The sequence below is a fragment of the Leopardus geoffroyi genome, chromosome C2 (genome assembly GCF_018350155.1).
Source record: "Leopardus geoffroyi isolate Oge1 chromosome C2, O.geoffroyi_Oge1_pat1.0, whole genome shotgun sequence".
NCBI lineage: Eukaryota > Metazoa > Chordata > Mammalia > Carnivora > Felidae > Leopardus > Leopardus geoffroyi.
Window position 1 is genome coordinate 132,440,554 of NC_059333.1, and position 24,179 is coordinate 132,464,732.

General features: G+C 43.9%; 1 protein-coding gene across 3 annotated transcripts in view; it reads right to left on the minus strand.

Annotated features, from left to right (window-relative positions):
* Nucleotides 1-24,179, minus strand: part of COL6A5 (collagen type VI alpha 5 chain) — a 125,936-nt gene that overhangs the window by 66,828 nt on the left and 34,929 nt on the right. For all 3 annotated transcript variants that reach the window (XM_045503670.1, XM_045503669.1, XM_045503668.1), the window contains exons 4-10: nt 20,383-21,003; nt 13,929-14,489; nt 10,292-10,846; nt 7,319-7,894; nt 4,098-4,673; nt 1,660-2,000; nt 1,465-1,546 (exon numbers count right to left, since the gene is read on the minus strand). In XM_045503670.1, the coding sequence (XP_045359626.1) occupies nt 1,465-1,546; nt 1,660-2,000; nt 4,098-4,673; nt 7,319-7,894; nt 10,292-10,846; nt 13,929-14,489; nt 20,383-21,003 (3,312 nt within the window). The remainder of the gene's footprint in view (nt 1-1,464; nt 1,547-1,659; nt 2,001-4,097; nt 4,674-7,318; nt 7,895-10,291; nt 10,847-13,928; nt 14,490-20,382; nt 21,004-24,179) is intronic.

Consider the following 24,179-nt stretch of genomic DNA (forward strand, 5'->3'; position numbering starts at 1 on the left):
AGGAAAGCTCAGGGTGAAGTGTTGGCCATAACCAGACTTCATTCATTCATTCATTCATTCATCCACTCACTTGTTAATTCATTCACTAGTCCATTTACTCTGTCTATCCTTTCATTAAACAAATCTTTGTTTATTAGGAGCCTATTATGTATCAATCATTGTATCAGGGATACACGATGAATAGAACAGGCACACTGTGTCCCTGCAGAGAAGTACATACAGTCCAATAGAAAAGGAGGACAGGGATCAGATAGTTGCCCTGAGAAGTGATAAGTGTCCTGAGACAGAATGGCAGCATGCTTTGAAAGCCTAAAGGAGAAGCTCCTAACTCAGCCCTGGAAAGTCGTGGAAGGTTTCGGCCAAGCACTGATGTCTAAGCTGAGCCTGAAGGACGAATGGAAGCTGGTCAAGGAAGAGAACCAGAGACTGAAGGTGGAGAGAAGGACTGGGGAGGAGCTGAGATGGGGGAGAGTTTTATGTAGAAGAAAAGCGTATGCCAGGATAGGGAGGACTGAGCCATGAGGTGTACTGGAGGAAGAAGCAGGCGGCTCTGAGTGCCTGGGGTACTAAATGTGGGGAGTGAAGGAAGGCGGGAGTGGGGAGCGGGGGTGGGACCCTGCAAAGTGCCAGAAGCTGTACTAAGGAAACTGATGTGCCCAGAACAGTGGGAAAGGAGGGTGACATAACCCAGCAATCATGCAGGAGACTTTGTGGCCTCCAGGGAGGTTGCCCACAGAACCTAAACCCCAGAAGCCAGCGTGGGTCTACGCCCAGAAGTCTCAAACAATGCATCCCGTCTAATGATCAGTGGACCCTCCTGTCACTGCATATGACTCTCAATTTCTGCATTTAGCTTCCAGCTCAGTCTGAAACTACGACATGGATACTAAGACGTGCTTTTCAAGATCCGTGTGTCTGTCCTTCACATGGATAATCAGAAACAGGAAGGAGTGTCCTAGGTCAGGTGCCCTAGAAGCAGGATCTAACAGAAGAATTTGTGCGTATCTAGTTTATTAAGGGGGAGAAAGAAGGGGAAGTTGTAAGCAAAGATGTGTGTCAGTAAGGGCTTCACCTTAGTCTGATTCCTGAAGGACTCTGGGGTATAAACTGTATCACAGTTGACCCACTGGAGGCAAAGATGCTGGGTTTTTGTATCCCTATATCGATGCCCCCCCCCCTTCCGTTTCTAGGTGGGACGTGGTATAAACCCACCCCTGGTCCAAGGATCAGGTAAGGGTTCAGGTCAGTCAAGGACTCATGACTGTAGAAGGTCACAGGTGTAAGCCCTTGGCCATGGCATTTGCAGCCCCTGGGGGATCAGTGTGCAGGTCTAGGGGTTCTGGGGAGGCACCAACAGCATCTGTTATTAGTGGCCAGACAGATCCCAAGATCTTTGGCACCTGAGTAAGTAGGGACTTGTTTAGTACCTTCTGTGCTTCGCCACTTAAATTCACAACTCAGTACCTGCTTCTCTGAGCCTGTCTGATTGATTTTCAAGCATTATCTTGCTTTCACCCCCAAGACCATCTGAAAAGATGAGCAGCACCTAGAGAAAGAGGAAAGCAGAAAATGGGACGATGTGAAAATGAAACACATAACTGGGGAGGAAGAGACAAACAAAAGAACACGGAGATGGGAGAGAGACTGTGACGTGAGTACCTGTCCTTGGGATGTAGATTCCTTCTTAAACGTATTCCACAGAGACCTCAAGAACTGTGCATTCAGATGAGTTGGCCCATTAACGGTGACCTGCAGCAGCCTGTCAAATATTGCTTTCTGGTAGATGTGGAACTCAGTAGGGAATTGTCCATCGTCGTTCACCGCGAAGGCCACGTTCATCTGCACCTCTGCGCCTGCCCCACAGCTTACCCCCCTGATGGAGGTCATGTCCTGTAAGATGCCTGGGAGGTATGATTCCAGCCGGGGGTGGTCGTCGAACAACTGCGCCCCCGGCAGATGAGTGGAAATGTCAAACCCAACCACGACGTCCATAAAGCAATCTGGAGACCAAGGAAAATGAGGCCAGATTAATGAGTAGACAGGAACAAGGAAGGGAAGACGAGGCAGAAAATAAGGAGAGCAGTCATGGCATGGCCCAGGGCTGGAGGGACTCTAGCACCCACAAATGGTCAAGAAGGAAGATATTGGCTGCTTGATCAACATATAACAAAGGTGTTTCCTCTCTCCTTTTTCAAATATTACAAGTTCCGATAGCTATTTGAAGTTCCAGTCATGGTTCAGCCTCATTCTCAGAGGCTGGCTTCCTGGCTGGCTGTGTGTGTGTGTGTGTGTGTGTGTGTGTGTGTGTGTGTGTTTGCACATGCATATTTTCTTCTTTTAATGATGACATACTATGATTCATATGATCATATTAAATATTTGAATTATCCTTAGAGATGGTTTAATCCGGAGATCACACATTCAAATGGCTGTAAAGGCCAGGTGGATAATGTAAATGAGCTAAATGGGCAGGGAGAACAGCGGATGGATGGAGACTAACCACCCATCTGGTTACTGCTCAGCTCCAGCTGAGAGTCAGCCATGCGGGAAAAGGGACCCAGTGTTGTCAGATAGAGTTTTCAGAGAGAAGCCTGAAATCTAGATTTTTTTATGTGAAACCTTCAGTTTGTAAAAGCTGGCAATTAATCTTAACAAGTTGTCAACACTGTACAGGACAAACACAATTCAGCTACAAGTTGCCATTTGGACACCTCTGACCCTTCCCAGTTGCTCATTGTACACATGACGAAAGAATGATTCATGGAGGTTGCTGCTGTTGAACCAGAATAAGAACCCCGGATTTCTGATTCCAGTCCCAGGGCCCTTTCCCCCACCGTAACCTGCTTCCAGCTGAGCACCCCAAACGGGGTGGAGAAGATCTGGAGACCTTGAAAACACCAACCCATTTTGTGAAAGAAGAAGCTTCAGTCATAATTCTAGAAACAGAAGCACACGGAGCAGTTGCTGCACGTTGTACCAGTTCTACGAAATGTTATCATTCACCGATGCTTCCTGGTGTGCTGTCTTCCCAGCTCCCAGCCCAAACATACAGAACCCGAGTCCCACACGGTGACTCTCAGCTGGAGCGAGCAACACCCTCCCCGTGAGATGCGCCATTGCTCTCCATTCTTTTCCTTCCCTCCCGGCCTCCCTGACTCATTTATATTACCTTCCTGGCCTTTGCAGCCATTTGTGTTTGTGACCTCTGGGTATTAAATAATCCCCAGGACAGTTCAAATCTTCACCATGTTATGATTACACGAATGCCATCATGTGCAATTTAAGAAACAAAACAGATGAACATGGGGAAGGGAAGGAAAATTAAGATAAAAACAGAGAGGGAGGCAAAACATAGGAAACTCTTAAATACAGAGAACAAACTGGTTGGTTGTTGGGTAGGGAGATGGGCTAAATGGGCAAGGGACATTAAGGAGGGTACTTGTTGGGATGAGCACTGGGTGTTATATGTAAGTGATGAATCACTAAATTCTACTCCTGAAACCATTATTACACCACATGTTAAGTAACTTGGATTTAAATAAAGTAAAAAAATAAAATAAAATAAATAAATAAATAAATAAATAAATAAATAAATAAACATGCACATAGATAGGCTCATATAGACACACACACACACACACACACACACACACACACACACACACGAACACTGAGTCCCTTACAAGACAGTTTAATAGAGTTAAAATAGTAAAGCCGTCAACCTGCAAATGTTAGCTTTACTTACTTCCTACCAGTTGCAAGGCATTATTCTAGGACTTCCAGAAGTGGAAAGGGTAGAAACAGGAGACTGAGGTCCAGGTGCAAAGAGGGGCATAAACCCCGGGTTGGAGTGAAGGGACAGGGCTGACCAGAGGACACAACCCAGGGCCTCCTCCAGCCTCTGCATCCTTTCCCTTGTCTCGGAGGGTGGCTGGCTGATCTCAAGCTTCCCAGAAACAGAGAAAAGGTCTATTTTCACGGTGCACTATTCTAAAAATATGTTCATCTAGAGCTGGCCCCTAGGATACCTTGGGAAATGAAGCACTGGGAAGGTACAATTAAATTAAAAAGAAATAAAGAACAAGGGGAACACTTACTGGTTTTCCCGCAGCTCTGGCAGATTTCACGGACCATTCTTTTTTTCGTCTCTATATCCCTTAAGTTACTAAAGTCTTGGAAAGTGAATACTTTTTCAGAATTGCCTGTTATTGGCAGAAGTTGTGCCTTATGAACATTTCCTATGCCGTAAGCCAGGACACAAATTCCAAGGTTTTTCAGGATTTTTACTTCCTCTGACACATCATAGTGGGGATCTCCGGATGTGATAACTACCAAAATTTGAGGGACACCAGCGTTTCTTCTGCCACCAGAAGGTGGATCAAACATGACTTTCACTTTTCTAAGAGCCAGGTCAATTCGTGGAACCCCCTTGCTCTTGGTGATTTTTTGAATTTGAGTCTTCAACTTGGCTGTAGTCAGAGAGTTTTTCAACTCAATAATTTTTTGGAAGTCACGGCCAAATTGAGCCAACCCAACTTTTATTCTCTGAGATTCAATGTTAAAATTATCAATGAAGTCTGACAGGAAAGTTGTCAGGGCAACAAAGTCTGAGTTGGATACCCTGTCAGAGCCATCAAAAAAGAAAACCACGTCGGCTTCTTGAATGTCGCAGACTGCAATTGGAAAAACAAAACAATTATTTTCCTCATGAATGATTCAAAAATTTCTCTTTCCTTCAATACTTAAATTGCTTTACTAAATCCCCACATTAGTAGCAAATTGAAATAAGTTAACAGAAGGGAGAATCAGCTATTGGTGCTCAAAGAGAAGGAAACACAGTGGGAAGGAAAAAAAGGTAATAGACTTTGTTTCAAATTTTAAGATTTGCATGATTCATTTGAAAGGGCACTGAAAGTTGCTCAGAGAAAAAGAGAAGTTTGAATAGCTTGAAGCCACTCACTAAAAAGTGATGGCAAAGGCTAGAAATCCCCTCAACACACCCAGATTGGATGGTTCGCCAAAGTCAAGGTAATGGTACCCCTGTACTATATTCAGTATTCCTGTTACTAGTAATGCTACCACTCTGCATGTGTGTTGAGAAATACCATTTTTTAAACAATGCTCTTGGCATACAGTAAGTTAATATTCATGACCATGTTTTAATAAGTTAATCTAATTTTATAGATATAGAGGTGGAGTTCCGAGGTTAAGTAACTTGCCTAAGAATACGCAATTATTATACCGTGCAGCTGGTACATGGACCGCCTCATCGTTTTATCTCTAAATAAAAGTATTTTTTCTACTGCAGTTTTCTTATAATATCATACCCCACATATTAAAACTGAATGGGACAAGTGCTAATGGCTAGTAAACACAGCATGGGGTCATCTCCCTGAAATCCAATGAGAAATGTCCCATAACGAAGGGATAATCTTCTATGCTCTGTTCCAATCAAATGCAATGGCTGGGACAGGGCCAGCACTGAAGCGATTACTAAAGGCAATTGAAACAAAGGGATGCCCACTGCCACAAAATCATTTGTAAGGGTGGTCTGGCAGGCACACAGCTGGGCTGCCCAGATAGACTTTCAAGGAAGGATTTACTGCCTGGTTGTGGGCGCATGGTCAACAGAGGGCGTCCGGCTGTCGACTCCTTCAGGGTCAGCCTTACTACAGGGAGATGTCTTGCCAAAGACCGTGCCCTGCCCAGGGCAGCTCACATCTGGGGACTAAGTGAGAAGGGAGTATGACCGCCCAGCCAGCTTAGTCTGATGCTGGACAACGCTGATGGGCAATGCATGCTCCAGAGCTCTTTGCCGGGTTTGGAGCTCTGTCAAGCATGCATCACTGTTTCACTTTTTTCCACTTTTTTTTCCTAGGTGTGGATCCCTAAAAAACATCTTGCATCTTAAACTCCGCCTCAGCATCTGCCTCTGAAAGGTATGCACGGGACAGGAGAATAAAACCGCTTCCATCTCTGTAGGAAAAGACCATGTATCCTGGTGACGTACTAGATTTGGTGGGGACCCAATGATTAACAAGGGGCCAAGCCTGCCCAAGGAGGCCACAGTCTTGCAACAGATACAGATAAGGAAACAGCGAATCTGCATTCAGTGCTACCACCAGGAGCGACAGAAGGCGCAGGAGCTGGGAGACACAGTGGGGTCACCGCCAGGTATTGGGGCGGGAAACTGGCGCACAAAGGCTGCAACATGGCAGCTAAGCTAGATGTAGCCAGGGAAAATGCTGGGCTGGCATGTTTGTGGTGGGTAGAATACTGTGTACAGAGATGCCATTTCAGATCGACAGGAGAGATTGTGAAGGGGGGAGGGGCAGCAGGTGAGGCTGGAGCTGTGGGCAAGGCTAGATGGAACTCAGCAGGTCAGCAGTTGTAAACTGTGAGCAGAGCAGTGACACGGTCCAGTGTGTGTTAGGAAGATCACTCAGTGTTGAGAACGGAATCAAAGGTGGCAAGATGAAGGGCAAGGAGACTAAATTTCACGGTGGGAGTCCAGGGACAGGCTAGAACCGGCAGAACTGAGAAGGCCCCGCTGCCTTGGGAGAAGTCACAATTGTTTTTCTTACGGATAATACCATCATCATTCTGTATCTGAAACCCAGAAGATTAATTCATTGCTCACTTTGAGCTCAGGTGGCAAATCTTACACTTTCCTCAGGTATGATGCCTCCAGACTACTCCACCCTAGTGGTATCTCATGGAATCAGCTTAGGTCCCTTCCCTCCCTGCTCCTACCCACCAGCCTCCATGACTCCCTATTGAACTCCCATATTCTTTCCTCTGCATTAGTGGCCCTTATCCAGAAAAGCACATCAGACCACTTGAACCTCCTGTGGCCCTAGAGAATGTCTCTAATCCCAGTTAGAAGGCCCTGGATCTTTGAAGACAAAAGTCTATCTGTCAAACCGTGTAACTCTCCACCCGAGTCTGGCCTGAAACTGGTGCTCAGTGGTTGTGCTGAGACTATTATGCAAATGGAATAGTACAAGTGGCCCTGAAATGGGGTAAGGTGAATACAATCCTAAGTAGAGTTCCTTTCTGCCAAGGAAAAGGCAACAAGGTGGCAAGACCTCAAAGAGTATTTCTGAAACTTCCTTCCATAAGCTCTTCAATGCACACCGTGGTGGGAGGGGAACTTTCAGATCTTGTTCAATCAATGCATTTGAGAGATGAGAAAATATAGCCTGAGCAGAGAGATGTTCAGCCATGACACCCAGGTAATGGGAAGCCAAGATTTAATTTATTTCTTGCTTAACCTTTTATTGCTACCCCCACAGAAACTTTAAAAATCACAACTTACGCTCATGTGCGTTGATACACATTCTTTCTTGCAGAGGCCGGTAAAGATCTTCCAGTTTGGTGAAATTTCCTACATAGAAAGTATTGCTTTTATTCCCTGCGATAGCCTCGAGTTCAAGTTGGTTGGCCTCTCCTACACCCACTGCATAGATGTTGATGCCTTTGTTTCTTAACTTCAATGCTGTGTCATTGAGCCGACTTCGGTCATGGGACTCCCCATCGGTGATGATAATCAACATCTGCTTCACGTTTTCCTCGATGCGGCTGCCATGTTCTTTTGTGAACATTATGTTTGTGTGTTCGAGAGCCTTGGCAGTCCAGGTATCCCCTCCGGTGTGCCTGCGTGTCCTCAGATTCTCAACAATTGCAGATCTACTTGAGTATCTACTAAGGTGGAAAAGAACCTCAGGATCATTTGAGTATCTGAGAGCTCCAATCCGAACGCGGTCGATGCCAACATCTGCTTTCTTCACCAAATGGATAGTTAGGTTCATCATGCTTTCTTGCTCTTTTGTACCTATGCTGCTTGAATGATCCAGCACAAACACGATGTCTAACACCTTAATATTTTTACAATCTGGAAGAATAAGGAAGCAGGCATCACAATCTTTCTGCAGTATATCCTACACAGACAGTTGAGAAGGGGGAGCAAACCGACATTTGCCATGAACCTACTATGTGCCAGACACCGCGCCTTACTTGCTAGAGAGGGCTTACTCTGTTTTACAGAGTAAGAAACTGAGCCTCAGTGATGTACAAGCTACCCCTGATTCCAAGGACATTGTACTTGACAATGGCTCTGTGGTCAGTGTTTCTTAAGCCACGCCACTTTGTTCTGCTACATCTCATTAGGACACAGGATGTCTTTTGCTCGGCAGGCTTTCAACTGAAAGGAAATGTCAGAAGGTAGATCAATGTCAATGTAATGGTGAGACATGACTAGTGTTTGCCAAACTGGCTTGCTGTTTTAAAGAGCTCAGAGGCTCCCTGTATAAGCTGGGATTTTTTTTATCTTACTCCCTCTAGTTCCAGCTGTCTTTTCAGCTTCTGGTCGGCTAACTTTCCCAAATGCACCGTGCCTCTCGGCATTCATTTGTGCTCCTTCTCCTGATCTCCTGAGTTAGAACCCAGAAAGGCCCCAAGTAGGGAGAGCTAAGGCCCCTATCCCCTCACCTCAGCCCTAAGCTCTCCTCCACATCAGAAGCCAAGTGACCACTCTGGATAGGTCTCCAAAGTATGGGGTTTCTCTCCCCTTTTTTTCTTCCCTCAGTAACTTAAGCATATGCCTTTCGGAATTTCACTTTCTCCACTTTCTACCTATATATGGTAACTCCAATCCTTATTTCTGGCAATGAGGTCTCAAATTCTCAAGCCTAAGATGCAATGGAACCTGGGGCAATGACCCACCAAGATTTAGTGATTAGTCATGACTTGAGGTTTATGAGTCGATCTAATGTGTAAGCCAGGGAAATTTCACCTTATGCTATAGAAAGGGCCTCCACCAGCATTATATTTATCAAAATGAAGAAATGCCAGGAAAAGCCCCATGGATTTCAAAGGTGGGGATGTGACCTTAAGATAAACCTTTCTTAGAATGTCTCAACATTACTAAGAATTTGACAATCATTGCCATTTTTTTTTTTTAAGCAGGCTCACACCCAGCGTGGAGCCCAATGCGGGGCTTGAACTCACAACCTTGAGATCAAGACCTGAGTTGAGGTCAAGAGTTGGATGCATGGGGCACCTGGGTGGCTCAGTCGGTTGAGCGTCTGACTTTGGCTCAGGTCATGATCTCACGGGTTCGTGAGTTCGGGCCCCGCGTCAGGCTCTGTGCTGACAGCTCAGAGCCTGGAGCCTGTTTCAGATTCTGTGTCTCCCTCTCTCTACCCCTTCCCCATTCATGCTCTGTCTCTCCTCTGTCTCTCAAAAATGAATGAACGTTAAAAAAAAAAAAAAAAAGAGTTGGATGCTTAACCAACTGAGCCACCCAGGCACTTCACAAATCATTGCCATTTTAACTAAGCTGTTAAGAGAGAACTCACAGAGCCACTGTCTAAAACTCAGACTTAGACCAAGACATTTTGCTTGTTACCTTTGTAAAGATTTCTCACACATAATTCTGAATAATATAGTCCAAAGGTCTCTATGTTGCTAGGGGAACAAGATACAACAAATTTACTAATATTTCAGCATGTTCTCTTAGTGGTGCCCAAAAAACAGGTAACAGCACGTGGCAGATTTAAAAGCACAGGTGTTTTTAGTCTTACATGTGTATTTATAGCAACTTCTCTATTAAGAGCCATTAAAGTTGATGGACTCAAACTGAAGATTTGCTCAACACAAGTTTTAAAGTACGACAGTTCGTGAGATAAAATGATCCCAAGCAATCATTTTTAAAAAGTAACAACTTGAAATTTTCCAAAGCGATAGATACATGAAAAGGCAAATGTAAACTATCTCTCTGATAGTGGTGAAGAAGAAAAATGCAAAAGAATGAAAATACACACTATATCTTTAAAATACAGGGGATATTTAGGGGGTTATGCTTAGGACATTGGATTTAATTTAACTAAGAGGAAGATGAATTTGTGTCTCTAATTATTTACTATTTGACACTGGTTATTGGTAGGCCAGGAACAATTCTGGGCAATCATTTGAGATTAAAAATTGGCTCTGAAAAATCTAGGTATGGACGTAGTTAAAAATGTGGAAGTTCGATAAGAAATTCTGAGAACCTGTGGGAATATACTTGAAGTCACCACAGCCAGACTATTTTGTTGCCAAACTAGAGGGCAAAATTGTTAAACTGGAATATCCCTGGAGGTTACAGGTGTTTCCACAACACAGACAAGACAAGACTGAAACTTAACACTAAAGTCCAGATACAGTCCAAGCCCGTGGTACAGCCCACTGCTCATCCCATGAAGTCAACAGCCCATGCCCTTGAGTCCTGAAGAGTAACAGTGTCACTTACCGTGGAGAGCACATACACGAAAAATGAGTTCGTTTTCTATTGCATTTAGATCATCAAACTTCTCGACTTGGAAGACCAGCTTGCCATCCCCACTGATCTCCTCCAGCTCCCTCCTGTTGGCGCCATATACTCCCACGGAGAAGATGATGACACCGCTGTCCCGTAGTACTTTAGCAGGTTCTCTAACAGAATCTTGTGCCTCTCCATCCGTGATGAGGATAAGAAACTTTTTGACCCCAACACGGGCCCCCTTGGTGGGGGTGAAGTATTGAGCTACAAAGGTTAGTGCACTTCCAGTCAAAGTGTTACTGTTGATGTAAGACATTCTGTCTACTGCATCAGCAATTTCTTTTTGTGTAAAGTATTTATTAAGCTGGAATTCTTCCTGATTATAATTACTGAACTGAACGACACCAATCTGAGTTTTGTCTGGACCAATTTTAATCTTCGCCAATAGGTTTTTCATGAAGGTTTTCATTTTTCCAAAATTTTCATATCCAATACTGCCAGAACTGTCCACCAGAAACATGATGTCAGCCTTCATGTCTTCACATCCTGCCCGTTGTCAAAAAGACCAGGTTGATGTAATTTTCAAAACACAGAGAAGCAGCAAGCAAGAAAGAAATGCATTAGTCAGAAAACATCAAAAATTAACTCAAACACCTGCTATTGTATTTGAAAATTTTATCTGCTTCTATAGTAGAGGCCTGTTGACCAGGACCCAGAATCAGAAATCTACTGAATATTATCCAACAAGTTTTAAGAGAAAATGCCACTTCCAAAGTGTATATTCATTCACCCATGCATCATTCATTTAAGCATAGTTCATTCATTCATAATTCTTGAGGTATATGAAATGCCAAGTATCAGGTTATGTGTTAAAGGATGTGATGGTGATCAAAAAAAGGAATAAGAGAAAAGGTAATCAATTCCCTATGTCCATAGGACTAATATTTCTGGGTTTTATGTATAATCTTGAAACAAAAAATTCTAAGCAATCTTTACACAGCCTTATTTTCTGGGATAATTTACACTGATTTGATAAACACTATGAATCAGTATTAGAAACCGGGGTGAAAAACTTTTACTAGAAATAGTAAGTACATTAGTAAGCACATATCCATTCAACATGGATGTATAAATAAAGGATCATTCCTTTATACCTAAAGTTTGTAGATTTTCTACTGGTTAGAAATGGACGTGTGTGTGTGTGTGTGTGTGTGTACACACAGAAGACCAATTTCTGTAAGCCATAGAAAAAAATGGTGTTATTAATTCATGATACAGACGTGTGTGTGTGTATACAATGCAAATATACTGTCATTAGCATGTATCTCCTTAGTCTTAACCCTTTTCTCTACCTGCTATCACTGCCATTCTCTTAGCAGTCCTTCCCTTAACTCTCACAGAGTCTATCCCATACTATTTGAAAATGAACAATTAGCATTAGTCAAAGAGGAATAAGACAATGCTTATTATTTTTTAATAACCTGTGTAAGGACAACCAGGGAGCATTAAAGCCACCATGTAAGATCCAAGCTGCCTGAGGCCATCTTGAAAGTCATAGATAGAGAGGTCATTAAAGATGTTTGTGGCCTTGGCAAGGCCCCACTGCTGTGAAGTGTGGAAGCCTCTCCTCCATGAAACGTGTAAAAGGAGTAGACTTTTACATGTGGTTTGGTATACCCCCTTAGATCTGCTTGGGACAAGATTATTTCCTGTCCTCTAATATCTGGTCTCCCATTCTTCCATGCCGATATAATTTCAGCTAGACAGATGACTGTCCAGGTAAGTATCACTTTTCTAGCCTTCCTCGAAGCAGATGTGGCCCTGTGACTACGTTTTTCCAATAGCCAGGAGCAGAAGTGATTTGGCCACTTGTGGGTCTTAACGTTAAAACAGGGCAGTGTGATGGGCTCCCCTGGCTCTTTCTCCCTTTCCACAAGTGCAAGGTGAAGAGAACCGGAGCTTCACCATTGACCTAAAGATGGGAGCTGTATGCTGAGCCTGCAAGAGCCTCTCTGCTAAATCTGCACCCTGCTCCCCCTGGACTGTTATGCAAGACAGAAATAATATTCTGTGTTGTGTAGTTTGGGATCTTTTTGTTATGGCCTCTTATCTTGTCCCCTCAGCAATAGGTACAATGTGTCTCATTCCGTCTGCATCTGCCCTGAAACTAGTCAGTGTTTTTCTAGGCCCAAAGGCTTTGGTTCCTTAGCTTTCCTGCCTCTCTCTGTTTACCATCTTATGGATCATCTCCTTGTCCACAGCTTGTCTCCTCTTCCAGGTGTGCCAATGTTCAGGCACCTCAAGTGCAACCCCCTGACCTACAGGAGACGTGCCGTACCTCCTCAGATTGGCCCAGGGCTGTCTCCCTCGGAGTGACCAAGATGCAATCTACTTTATGTTTCCTGGAACCCTTTTACTTTTCTTTGCGTCATCCCCAGGAAATTCTGGGGAACTTTTTACTCTTGTACTCTTTCTAGAGCATCCTGAAGACCCAACTCTACTACTGTCTGTAACAGGGAGAACAATGAACAATAATGCGATTTAGGATTTTGCTGTGAGCTCTGCTGATTTATCTTTGGATTTTAGTGACTCACAACATTCCAGAATGTTCACTTTTGTAAGTTCAAATAAATGGAAATCCTTCTCTTTTTCTCAGCCGTGACTTTAGCCAACTTGTGCAATAGCTAATTTTTATGTAGCACTGACTAAGTGCCCACGTGCATTTTTCTAAGTGTTCCACATGCCTTATCACCTTCAAGCTTCACCTGGAAGCTAGGCCTACCCTCAGTGATTAAGGCAGGTGGATAGTAAGTGAACTATTCAAGGTCCACAGCTAATATAGCTGGGGTTTGAACTTTACCTCATTGCCTCCAGCATCCTTTATCTTAACCAATAAGGTAACATGCCTCTCAGCAGACAAAATTTTCATGTGCTAATATTAGCAAACCAACACATACCACCTTCAGTTAGTAAGTCGCTGCTCCTAATAAGAGAAATCACGATCGGGTACAGGTATTTGCAAATTGTTCTTCCTAACTTTACTTACGTAATTTTAGTCTGAACGAAAATGCAGATATGTGTTTCTGGTACAGATAAAAATAAACAATTGTTATATGTGTACTAGATAAGCATTCATAATAGAGGAATGATGGTTGATGTTTCTTATGCTGAACCTGTAAGGATTCTAGGATGTAGGTGTTACCCTTGCTTTATAGATGAGGAAGTCTGAAGGTCAAGCAGGAAAGTGGTTGAATCCTAACCTACTCAAAGCCAGAGCCCGTTTTCTTTCCATGTGCTCATCTGCTTCAATTAGTGCACACGCACACACACACACACACACACACTCTTACATGCCATACTGGTGGGCTTTGTCAAGGCCACAATACTCTCAGCAACCTTCCTGCTTACGACCCCCAAGATGGCCTCAGGGCATCTGTCTGTGGAGGGCTTCTCCAATCTTGGCAACTGGTTTAAAGTAAGGGGCTGAATCCTCCGTGGTGACAAAGGAAGTTAGCAACAATGTTAACCAGAAAACTGGTCGCATCACTCCTGGTCTCAGCCTGGCTATCAGCCTGCAGGAAGCAACCCATGAGGGTGCAGAGAATAAAGCCTTCTTTGTTTTGCTCACCTTTTTCAGTGCAGATTTTGCGAACAACTTCATTTTTTATTCTCTTTAAAGAATCAAAGTTCTGCCCAAAGTTAACCCTTTCTTCCTCCCCAGCAATTTGTCGGAGTTCTTCTTTGTTAGCCTCCCCAATGCCAACCGCATGAATGGTGATTTGTTCGTCCCTTAATCTCTCAGCAGGCTTCAGGACTTCATCCCTGGACTTCCCATCAGTCAGCACAATGAGATAATTGGGAACACTGCTTGTCCTACGCTTCTTTCCCTCTTTTATTATTTGCAGCATGAAACCCAGGGCTTTCCCAGTATCTGTGTTTCCGTTGAGTTGCTTGATGTTCAGAACAGCCTTTCTTAAATCCACATTATTAGAATTGTCATTGATGTGAAACTCCACTTTTATCTTATCTGAATACTGTACAGCTCCAACTTGGACTTTGTCTGGGCCAATGCTGAACATTTCTGTCACTGCCAAAATAAATTCCTTCATCTGCTCAAACCCCGTTCTGTTTATGCTAGTTGAGCCATCGATGAGGAAATAGATATCAGCCTCTTTTGTATCCACACAGCCTGAAAAAAAAAAATGTGGAAAATGCATTCTTCGTTAATTACAGAAATATCTGGAGGGAAGTTTGCAAGAGGGTTTGTAGAGGAACATGAGGCTGTGAAGGTTCTGGAGAATGAGAACTCTTCATCATTTACGCAGAGACCGTGTGCTTCATCGAGCCTGTTCATGCCCATTTTCTCCTTTGAAATTCACAACAACCTGGTGGGAAATTGCAACAGAGTGACACCTAGTACTTTGCCTGAGGTCACACTGAAAGTTAATTAAAAGGCAGGACCAGATTCCCAAGTCTCCAGGCTGTAAGTTAAATTGTATAGTATTGACACCTGCCTTTTCAGACAGTTTATGCCTTATCATTTCCCGAGAAATGCAATGGAGGAGAGGACCTGCTGCTCTTACTTCCTCAATATCCTCTTTTCCCCAGAGCAACTAGAACAGTATATTTAAAACTAGAGCCAGGGGCACCTGGGTGGCTCAGTCAGTTGAGCATCTGACTTCGGCTCAGGTCATGATCTCATGGTCTGTGAGTTTGAGCCCCATGTCGGGCTCTGTACTGACAGCTCAGAGCCTGGAGCCTGCTTCGGATTCTGTGTCTCCCTCTCTCTCTGACCCTCCCCCATTCATGATCTATCTCTCTCTGTCTCAAAAATAAACAAACATTAATTTTTTTTTAAACTAGAGCCAGATCATATTACTCTCCTACTTATATGGTTTATCATTGCATTTAGAACTTAAAAATATAAATCTGGCCTGAACTTTCTCCCTGTTTTTCTCTCAGACCCTATTTCGAGCAATTCTTCATCTTACTCGCTGTGCTCCAACCACGCCAGGCTGCTTTCTGTACTCTGAATGTACCCCAGGGCTTTTGTACTTGCCCTCCTCTCTCTTGCTGGAATAATCTTCTCCCTAAACATTCACATAGCTGATTCCTTCTTATCTCATCATGGATATACCAACTCAAATGTCAGTTCTTCAAAAAGGCATTCTCTTCCCCTCTAGCTAAAGCACATTGGTCATCGTCTACCCTATTACCCTCTCTATTTTCTTTATGATAGCCATACTTTTTGAAGTTACCTTACTCATTTTTTTTTTTTAATTTTTTTTTTCAACGTTTATTTATTTTTGGGACAGAGAGAGACAGAGCATGAACGGGGGAGGGGCAGAGAGAGAGGGAGACACAGAATCGGAAACAGGCTCCAGGCTCTGAGCCATCAGCCCAGAGCCTGACGCGGGGCTCGAACTCACGGACCGCGAGATCGTGACCTGGCTGAAGTCGGACGCTTAACCGACTGCGCCACCCAGGCGCCCCGCCTTAATCATTTTTTAATGAGCACAGACTGCTTCCTGCCAGAGTGTCCCCATGAGGGCAGAGATTGTCAACTTCTCTGCTTCTACCCAGTATGCCTGTTCCATCGCAAGATTTCAACCAAAAATTTTAAATAAAAGAACTCTGGGTGGCTTAGTCAGTTGAGCATCCAACTTCGGCTCAGGTCATGATCTCGCGGCTCATGGGGTTGAGCCCTGCATCGGGCTCTCTGCTATGACCATGGAGCCTGCTTCAAATCCTCTGTCTCCCTCTGTCTCTCTCTCTGCCCTGCCTTTCCTTTCCCAGCTCAGATGTGTACTCTCTCTCTCTCTCTCAAAAATAAATATCAAATAAATAAATAAATACACTCTCAATGTTCCTTCCTTCCTTTGTTGTTCCTTCCTCAATGTTTCTTCCTTTCTTAAAGCCCTGGAACAAAGTAAAACATGCTTTAACTTTACTAATAGTCTATTTATAACTCTATCAATTACTCATTGCAATTGGGTAGGAGAAAAAGCATAATTTAAAAATTTAGATTATTTACATAGTTATCTGGTTGAGTGTGTTGAAAGACCCTTAAAATACAAGACTATTTAGGTATTTCAGAAATAGTTTCTTTATTCACAGCTTTTTGGTAATTTATAGCTATTGACACTACTTTAGGCTATGGGGAGTTGGTCCCTAAGAAATCAGAAATACTGGAAATAAGTTTGGACCTGAGAATTAAACTATGAAATTGACATATAAAATATTAGGAGGAAGATAAGCAGTTATCTGCAAAAGACAGGGTTGATCCCAGGCCAGCAAAACCTGATATCAGTAAAGATAGATTGATTTATATAAACCTAATGAAGAAGAATGAGGTGTTCTCCAGAAGAAAGATAGTGGTGATCAGCAATGAAGGAGGAAAACAATATGAGTCACAGTGGGCAACCAAGGCAATGCCCATGCAACCCCCCTAGAACTGTGTTGTCCAATATACTAGCTACTAGTCAGATATTACTATTAAAAGGTAAACTGGAACTACTTAAAATTAAATAAAATTCAAAAATCAGCTCTTTAGTTGCACTAGCTATATTTCCAGTGATTAACAGCCCCAAATGGCTAATACCTATCATATCCAACAGTGTAAATACAGAATACTGTCATTATCACAAAACGTTGGCTAGACAATGTCAAAGAAGAATGTGTCCCCTGGCCCAAGGTCTCACCTGTACAGTTATACAGAGAGACAGAGAGAGAAATCTATATATTTGACTTTATTTTTTTAAATATTTTATTTTATTCTTTTTTTTTTAATGTTTACTTATTTTTTAGAGAGTGAGCAAGCGAGCAGGGATGAGCAGAGAGAGAGGGAGATACACAATCTGAAGCAGGCTCCAGGCTCTGAGCTGTCAGCACAAAGTCCGCCGCGGGGCTCGAACCCACGAATTCTGAGATCATGACCTGGGCCGAAGTTGGATGCTTAACCAACTGAGCCACCCAGGTGCCCCTGAATATTTGACTTTATTTTTTTTTAATTTTTTTTTTAATGTTTTATTTATTTTTGAGAGAGAGAGAGACAGAGCATGAGCAGAGGAGGGTCAGAGAGAGAGGGAGACACAGAATCCGAAACAGGCTCCAGGCTCTGAGCTGTCAGCCCAGAGCCCAACGTGGGGCTCGAACTCACGGACCGCGAGATCGTGACCTGAGCCGAAGTCGGCCGCTTAACCGACTGAGCCACCCAGGCGCCCCGCCATCACTCTTTTTTCTATACATCAGTCTCTTGGTTTGATTAATGTGAGCGTCTCCTTGATTCAATGAAGTGTGATTTTAAAAAACTGGATACATACTACGTGACAGATGTGGTGGATACAGTAACGAAGTCAATGTAGATTGGTTCTCTGTATTTTACCGTTCTGAAACTACAAAGCCGGCACCACACTCCAGACCATGGCAAATTCTCTAAGGTTGAGGTTCTTAAACACTGCTAACAGAAGTTCAAAGGGCGGCTTACTAAAATGCAAGCGCCCAGGCCCTACTCTGACACTAATTCATTAGATTTCGGGTAGGGCTTGGGCCAATGAATTAGTGATAAACTCCCCCAGGACACTCTGGTAAGTTTACAGCAGATGCTGTTGGTGCTTAGCCTGTATCCCCTCAAGCCCTTCACCACATTTGTGCCCACTGGCTCCCAGGGCTTTCTCTCTAACGGCTAGTACCTAGGGCTGTTTATGGGTGGGTTGCTCTCAGGTTCCTGGAACCCTCTTGCCAGGGGCTTGAAGAAGTGCCTGGAAATTTACATTCTCTCATGTGCTGGAATATAAATTCTCTAGCTACACTGCCCCCTGACAGGAGCAATTCTAAGATTTAACCCACATTGTCCCTAGGACGGCCCTGTGGAATTGAACTCTAGGAAACTTGGCTTATCGTCCTTCCCCTCCTGGTCCCAACTCTCCCTTTCCTACCAATCTCCAATTTTCCCTGGATATATTTTCTAATCAAAATCTATCCATTTCACATGAATCCTTGTCTGGCATCTACTTCTGAGGAACCCAACCTAAGTCAAGTACCAATATTTGAGAGCCATTGAATTAACAAGAAGCCATCTACTGGAGGCCTCATGGAGGATAGCTATCCCCCTTGGATGGCCCTTGCCATTAGCCTTGGTTCCATACCTTCCCATTTAGAATTTCTTTTTTTAATTTTTTTAAATGTTTATTTTGTATTTTTGAGAGAGAGAGAGAGAGAGAGAGAGAGAGAAAGAGAGAACACGTGCACAAGCAGGGGAAGGGCAGAGAGAGAGGGAGACAGAGAATCCGAAACAGGTTCTAGGCTCTTAGCTGTCAGCACAGAGCCCAACACAGGTGCTCGAACCCACGAACCATGAGATCATAACCTGAGCCAAAGTTGGACACTTAACTGACTGTCACCCAGGCACCCCCATTTAGAATTTCTGTAACAAAAATAAATGTGACCATTTTTTGGTCACATCATTTCAAAATCTCTAAGAGAGGCCACACTACACATCCCCCCTATGCCCTAATAGTTCATACTAGACCAAGGTGACTGCCATTCTGAGCAGCTTCCCCACCCGTCACTTAGGAGGTAACAGAGGACTTGTTTCTTGCTGCTATGTATACGGGCCACAGAAAACCCAGGGCCAGCCCAGGATGCATTCTTACTAAACCTTCAATTGACTCGTATGAGTTTAAAATCAGCCTTCAATGTCATTGGAAGATTACAATTCTTTTCCATGCGAATGCTGCCAAATTACAATTTAGGTGTGACACGTGACCAAGTTCTGGCCGTTGGGATGTAAGCAGAAATGATGTGTGTAATTTCTGGAAATATCTTTGAAGAAAAGGAAATGGAAGCCTGACCTCTTCCTTCTCTTTTCTCGTTCTTGCTTGCTGGATGTGAGTGGGATGCCTAGAGCAATGATCTTGGACTATGTTCCTGGGAGTTAAAAACCACAAACAGCAATAAATAAATAAATAAATAAATAAATAAATAAATAAATAAATAAAAAACAATAATGTCGAAAGAGACATGGTCTCTGACTCTGTGGTGTACCAGCTGTGTCTACCTACCTTAGGACTTATTGTGCAACAGAAAAAAACAGTTTTATCCCGATTAAACCACTGCTGTTTTTATTTCTGTTAGTCACACCCAAATGTAACTGTGACTGATACAAGTTACCCAACTGTATATTCCTGCACTGATACAGCAGCCATCAGCCACATGTGGCTATCAAAACTAAAATGAGTTCAAATCGGGGCGCCTGGGTGGCTCAGTCGGTTAAGCGTCCGACTTGGGCTCAGGTCATGATCTCATGATCCATGAGTTCGAGCCCCGCGTCGGGCTCTGTGCTGACAGCTCGCAGCCCGGAGCCTGCTTCGGATTCTGTGTCTCCCTCTCTCTCTGCCCCTCCCCTGTTCATGCTCTGTCTCTCTCTGTCTCAAAAATAAATAAACGTTAAAAAAAAAATTAGAAAAAAATAAAAATAAAAAAATAAAATGAGTTCAAATTAAATTAAATTTGAATTTCAGATCTTCTGTTACACTAGCCACATTTCAAGCGCTCAACAGTCACACGTGGCTAGTGACTGCCTTACTGGACATCACAGATGGAGAACATTTCCATCGTCACGGAAAGTTCTGTCGAACAGCACTAACATATACAAGGCTACACTACCTTTGAAAAACGTGTGTGTGTGTGCTTGTGTGTACGTAGCATAGAGAAAGAGAAGAAACTAAATGACATGAGAAATAAACGTTAAAATGGTTTTGTCTGGACGATAGGATTACAGATGATTTTATTTTCTTCATGTTCATCAATACTATCAAACTATTTTTTAACTAACACCTATTATTTTTTTACATTTAATTGCAGTACGATTGACACGCTGAAGAATTCACGCGTTGTAATCTTTCAATGATTTTTGGTAAATTCATCAAGTTTTGCCACCACAACCAAAATCTAGTCTTGGAACATTTTCCTAACTACTCATGTTCCCTTAGCCAAGTACAGTCAGTTCTCGCTCCTGCCCTTGCCCTAGGCCACTACTCATAGTACTTTAATAACAAGAAAAGTATTTTTTAAAAACTTACCAGTTTTGTCAAGGTCCACTCGCTCAGCACGAGTAGAAATTTGGGACCAAATTTCATTCTGCAGCTTTTTCTGGAATTTCTTACTGTAAGTTTCCAAGTCGGCATAGGACTTGAGCATGGAAACCATCTGTCTCGGAGGGTAAGACACTATTTCTTCTAACTGGGTGTCGTTCGCCCCTTGGATGTTCACGGCAAACACAGTCACGTCCTGCATCCGAAGCCGCAGTGCAGCATCACGTACCGTGTCCTCTGAGGGTCTGTGAGTGACCAAGACTGCGATCTGAGGCACCCCCTCTGCCCTTCTGCTGCCAGCAGACTCTGAAAAGGCTTCTAGTCTCATCTTCTCAATGGCAGCACCAGCATTGGCTCTCCCCGTCCGGAGAGAAAGCTTCTGGATTTGCTGCTGAAATTCATCCTGGGTTGTGTTTGATTTTAGAAAAGAAATAGTCTCTGCTCTATCACTGAAACTCATAAGCCCGAGGCGCGTGCAGCTGAACCTCACATCCATGGAGGCAGTAATATTCCTCAGGAAATTCTGCAGGTTCCTTAAGTTTTGTCTGGTGCCCACTGACTCATCCACCAGGAACATGAGGTCAGCTAATGAATCTCTCTGACAGGTCACTGCGAAGGGAATAGGGAGAGAGAAAAAGTAGGAGGATGAGTACAAACCACCGGCCCAGAGTGACAAGGGCACTTTACAGATTGTCAAAAGGCATTGGTGAAAATGGAGGCAGTCATGACAGATGTGGTTAGCACCGTTTTCTTTGAATGAACACCAGTTAAAATGCTGAAAAGAGTCACAAGGTGACGGACTTCAGAGTCTCTGCAATTATGTTCCTTCTGTCCGAAGAGTGCTTCTTACCAATTGTCCTATCAACCCCTCCACCACCACCCGTCTCAAGTGCTAGGATGCAGCGACGTGTTAACAGAAATATCTCTGACTTCAGGAAGCTCCTATTCTATGGGGAGGATAAATAACTAGGTTATCTTATTTCAGGCAGTAATAAGCATCACGAGGAAATAAAACAAGTGAGTCAATCGAGTTACTGTTCTGGGGACATGGGATGAGGACTAACTTACTTGAGATACAAAGAAGTCAGGGAAGGCCTCTCTAAGAGGAGCACATTTGGGCTGAGATATGAATGAAGGGGATTCAGCCACGTGTTCTGAAGGAAGGGGAATTCTGGCAGAAGGAACAGTAGGAGGTGGGAACAAGAAGCCCAGAGGGGCTGGTGACGGTGAGGGGAACAATGATGGATGAGGTCAGAGAGACTAAGGGCCTAAATCATAGGGGAGTCACAGGATCTTATTTAAATCTTTAAAATATCACCCCAGTTGCTGAGGATATTCAGGGAGAGCCATTAAGAAACAATCACCCTAGTTCGGGAAAGAGACAATGTTTGTTGGACAAGGATAATAGCAGGTAAGATGGAACAACAGGGTAGTTTTGATACATGAATTAGAGGTAGAACAGAGAGGCCTTGATGATAGCGGGATGCTAGTGTTAAGAGATAAAGAAGAAGTGGTAAAAACTAGGTTTTGGGCACGAACAACTGAGTGGATATTGGTGGTCTCTTTTTCCAAGATAGGGAAGACCATAGGAAGAAGCTGCAAGGGGGGATTCAAGAGTACCATTTGAGACATGCTAAGTTTGGGACAGTTTTGAAGACACCAGGTAAGCAGTTGGTTGTATGAATCTGGAATCCAGGGAAGAGTACATCCTAAGCACAGAAAACACCTACTCCAGGCACAGGGGAAGGAACTACATCTGTGGAAAGTATAGCCAAGGGATAAGCTCAATCTTGCCAAAAGCTACCCGTTAGGATTGTGAGCTCTAGAAACCAGAAGATACGTCTTGCTTATCTCTATCCCTCCAGTACCTAGTACCTAGCGAAACTCAAATTAAAAGTAATTCTCATAAATCTGCCAAGGTACTCTGTACCCCGCATAGTTGGCTAAAACAAACTCCCAGCATGACCTACTCAGGTTAGTATTCACTTCCAAATAGCTATCGATACTAATAATAGTAAACTGTGTTCCAAAAGCCATACAAGCCATCTCACCCATATCCAGGCAAGTACTATTATTCTCATCTTATAGGTAAGGAAACTGAAGCTCAGAGGTGAAATAGCTTACCAAAGGCCCTTAGCAGGCAAGCCAGAGTTTGAAGTCAGACCTAACTGACTCTGAAGTTCTTACCCTTAATCTCTAATGGCAATGATAGCGTCCCGTCAAGCAAAACCTTGCGGTTGCAAAACTCCGTGAAGTAAATTTGGAGGATAATCAGCACACAGAACCCTCTGAGAAGGTGGTAAAACCCCCTGTTCTGCAGAGCACAGACTATACAGCCTCCTACAGGGCTGAAGGATCTCCAAGGCCTCCAGAATGGAGGATCATAGGAGGGTTTCTTCTCTGAAAAAAAGAAGAACCTAAGTCATAAGATCTTGCTATTTCCCCAAGACAAGAGGAGTGAGAGATCAGGGGAGTGGAAGGAAAGGGATTCCCTGGTGTCCCAAGAGCAACACTAACTGTGGCAGAACCTTGTAAAACTCACTAAAATCTTGGCAGGACTCACTAAAACCCATTTCCTCCTCTTGGGCAGTGAGCTAGACCTGACTTCCCAGGCTCACTTGCAGTTAGGTGTGGCCATGGGACTAAGATCTGGATAATGAAACAGGAGCAAAAATAAGCTGATCCCACAAGACCCTCCCATGAGTGGTTTTCTCCTGCCCACCAGCTGTATAACAAGGCCCAGGGTGCCTTGGAAGGTCATATGCGAAGACCGAAGAGCCACCACTAACCCAAGTACCCGAAAAGACGAAAAACAACTAGTCACCTTGGGCACTGGCCCTATAATGTTACAATGGAAATAAACTTCCTACTATTCAGTGAGTCTGTTACTAAGGCCTGAACTGGTCTGACTACAAAACCAGGCCATCCGCAGAGCCATGGAATCCATAACGGTGGCGCGGAAAGGAAGTTTTGAGGTCATCCCAGCCCCCGTGTCTCACCAATGAGGATGCTGGTGCAAGGCTCAGAGAGATGACATCACTTCCCCAAGTTCGCACAGCCAGCTAGTGGCAGCATCTGGGACATCTGACCTTGTGTTCGGGGCACTTTGTACCGCACCAGGAAGCTTCCTTCAGTCTTAGAACTAGATAATTCCTGCTCGGAACGGCCCGTCATTGCCAACTGAGCACAGAGGCAGCCAGGAAAATCCATTTTGCCGGAAATCCTTCCTAGCCGACTCTGGCAGGAGTCTGTCATTAGCACGGCATACTTACTGAGTGCCTCCCTGGAGCTGTGCGCTGGCCGGTTCTGCCTGCTCATCAACACTGCAAGGGAAGCTTCCTATCTCGTTTTACTCGTTCCTTCCTAATGCTGTCTGGGATCACCTGCCAAGTAAACTATGTGTATTCAAGAGCCTTCTGCTTTGAGGCCTTCACTGAAGACACAAATAAGGCGTTTTTCACGTGAGACATTATAAGTCACGGGGTCATAAGTATTCCTCCTTTTGGCCTAGGGGGTCAAGAACGAAAGCAGATGAGAAGGAGGCCTTCTGCATTTCTGTGTGAAATGCAGGGATTTCCAGGAGCTGACAGGAATGCAGATGTGACCCCTGGTGGTTCTGGTGGATGGTTCTTAGAGAGAATGCCCTAGAAACAGCACCCCCCAAGGGAAACCAGCTGTAATGATTGAAGTAAGGTGTGGCTGTCAAGCAGCTGTGCACACAACAATCAACATGGAGGATGGAGCCTTAGAGGAAGGCTCTGTGCTGCCACATGAGAAACTCTTGG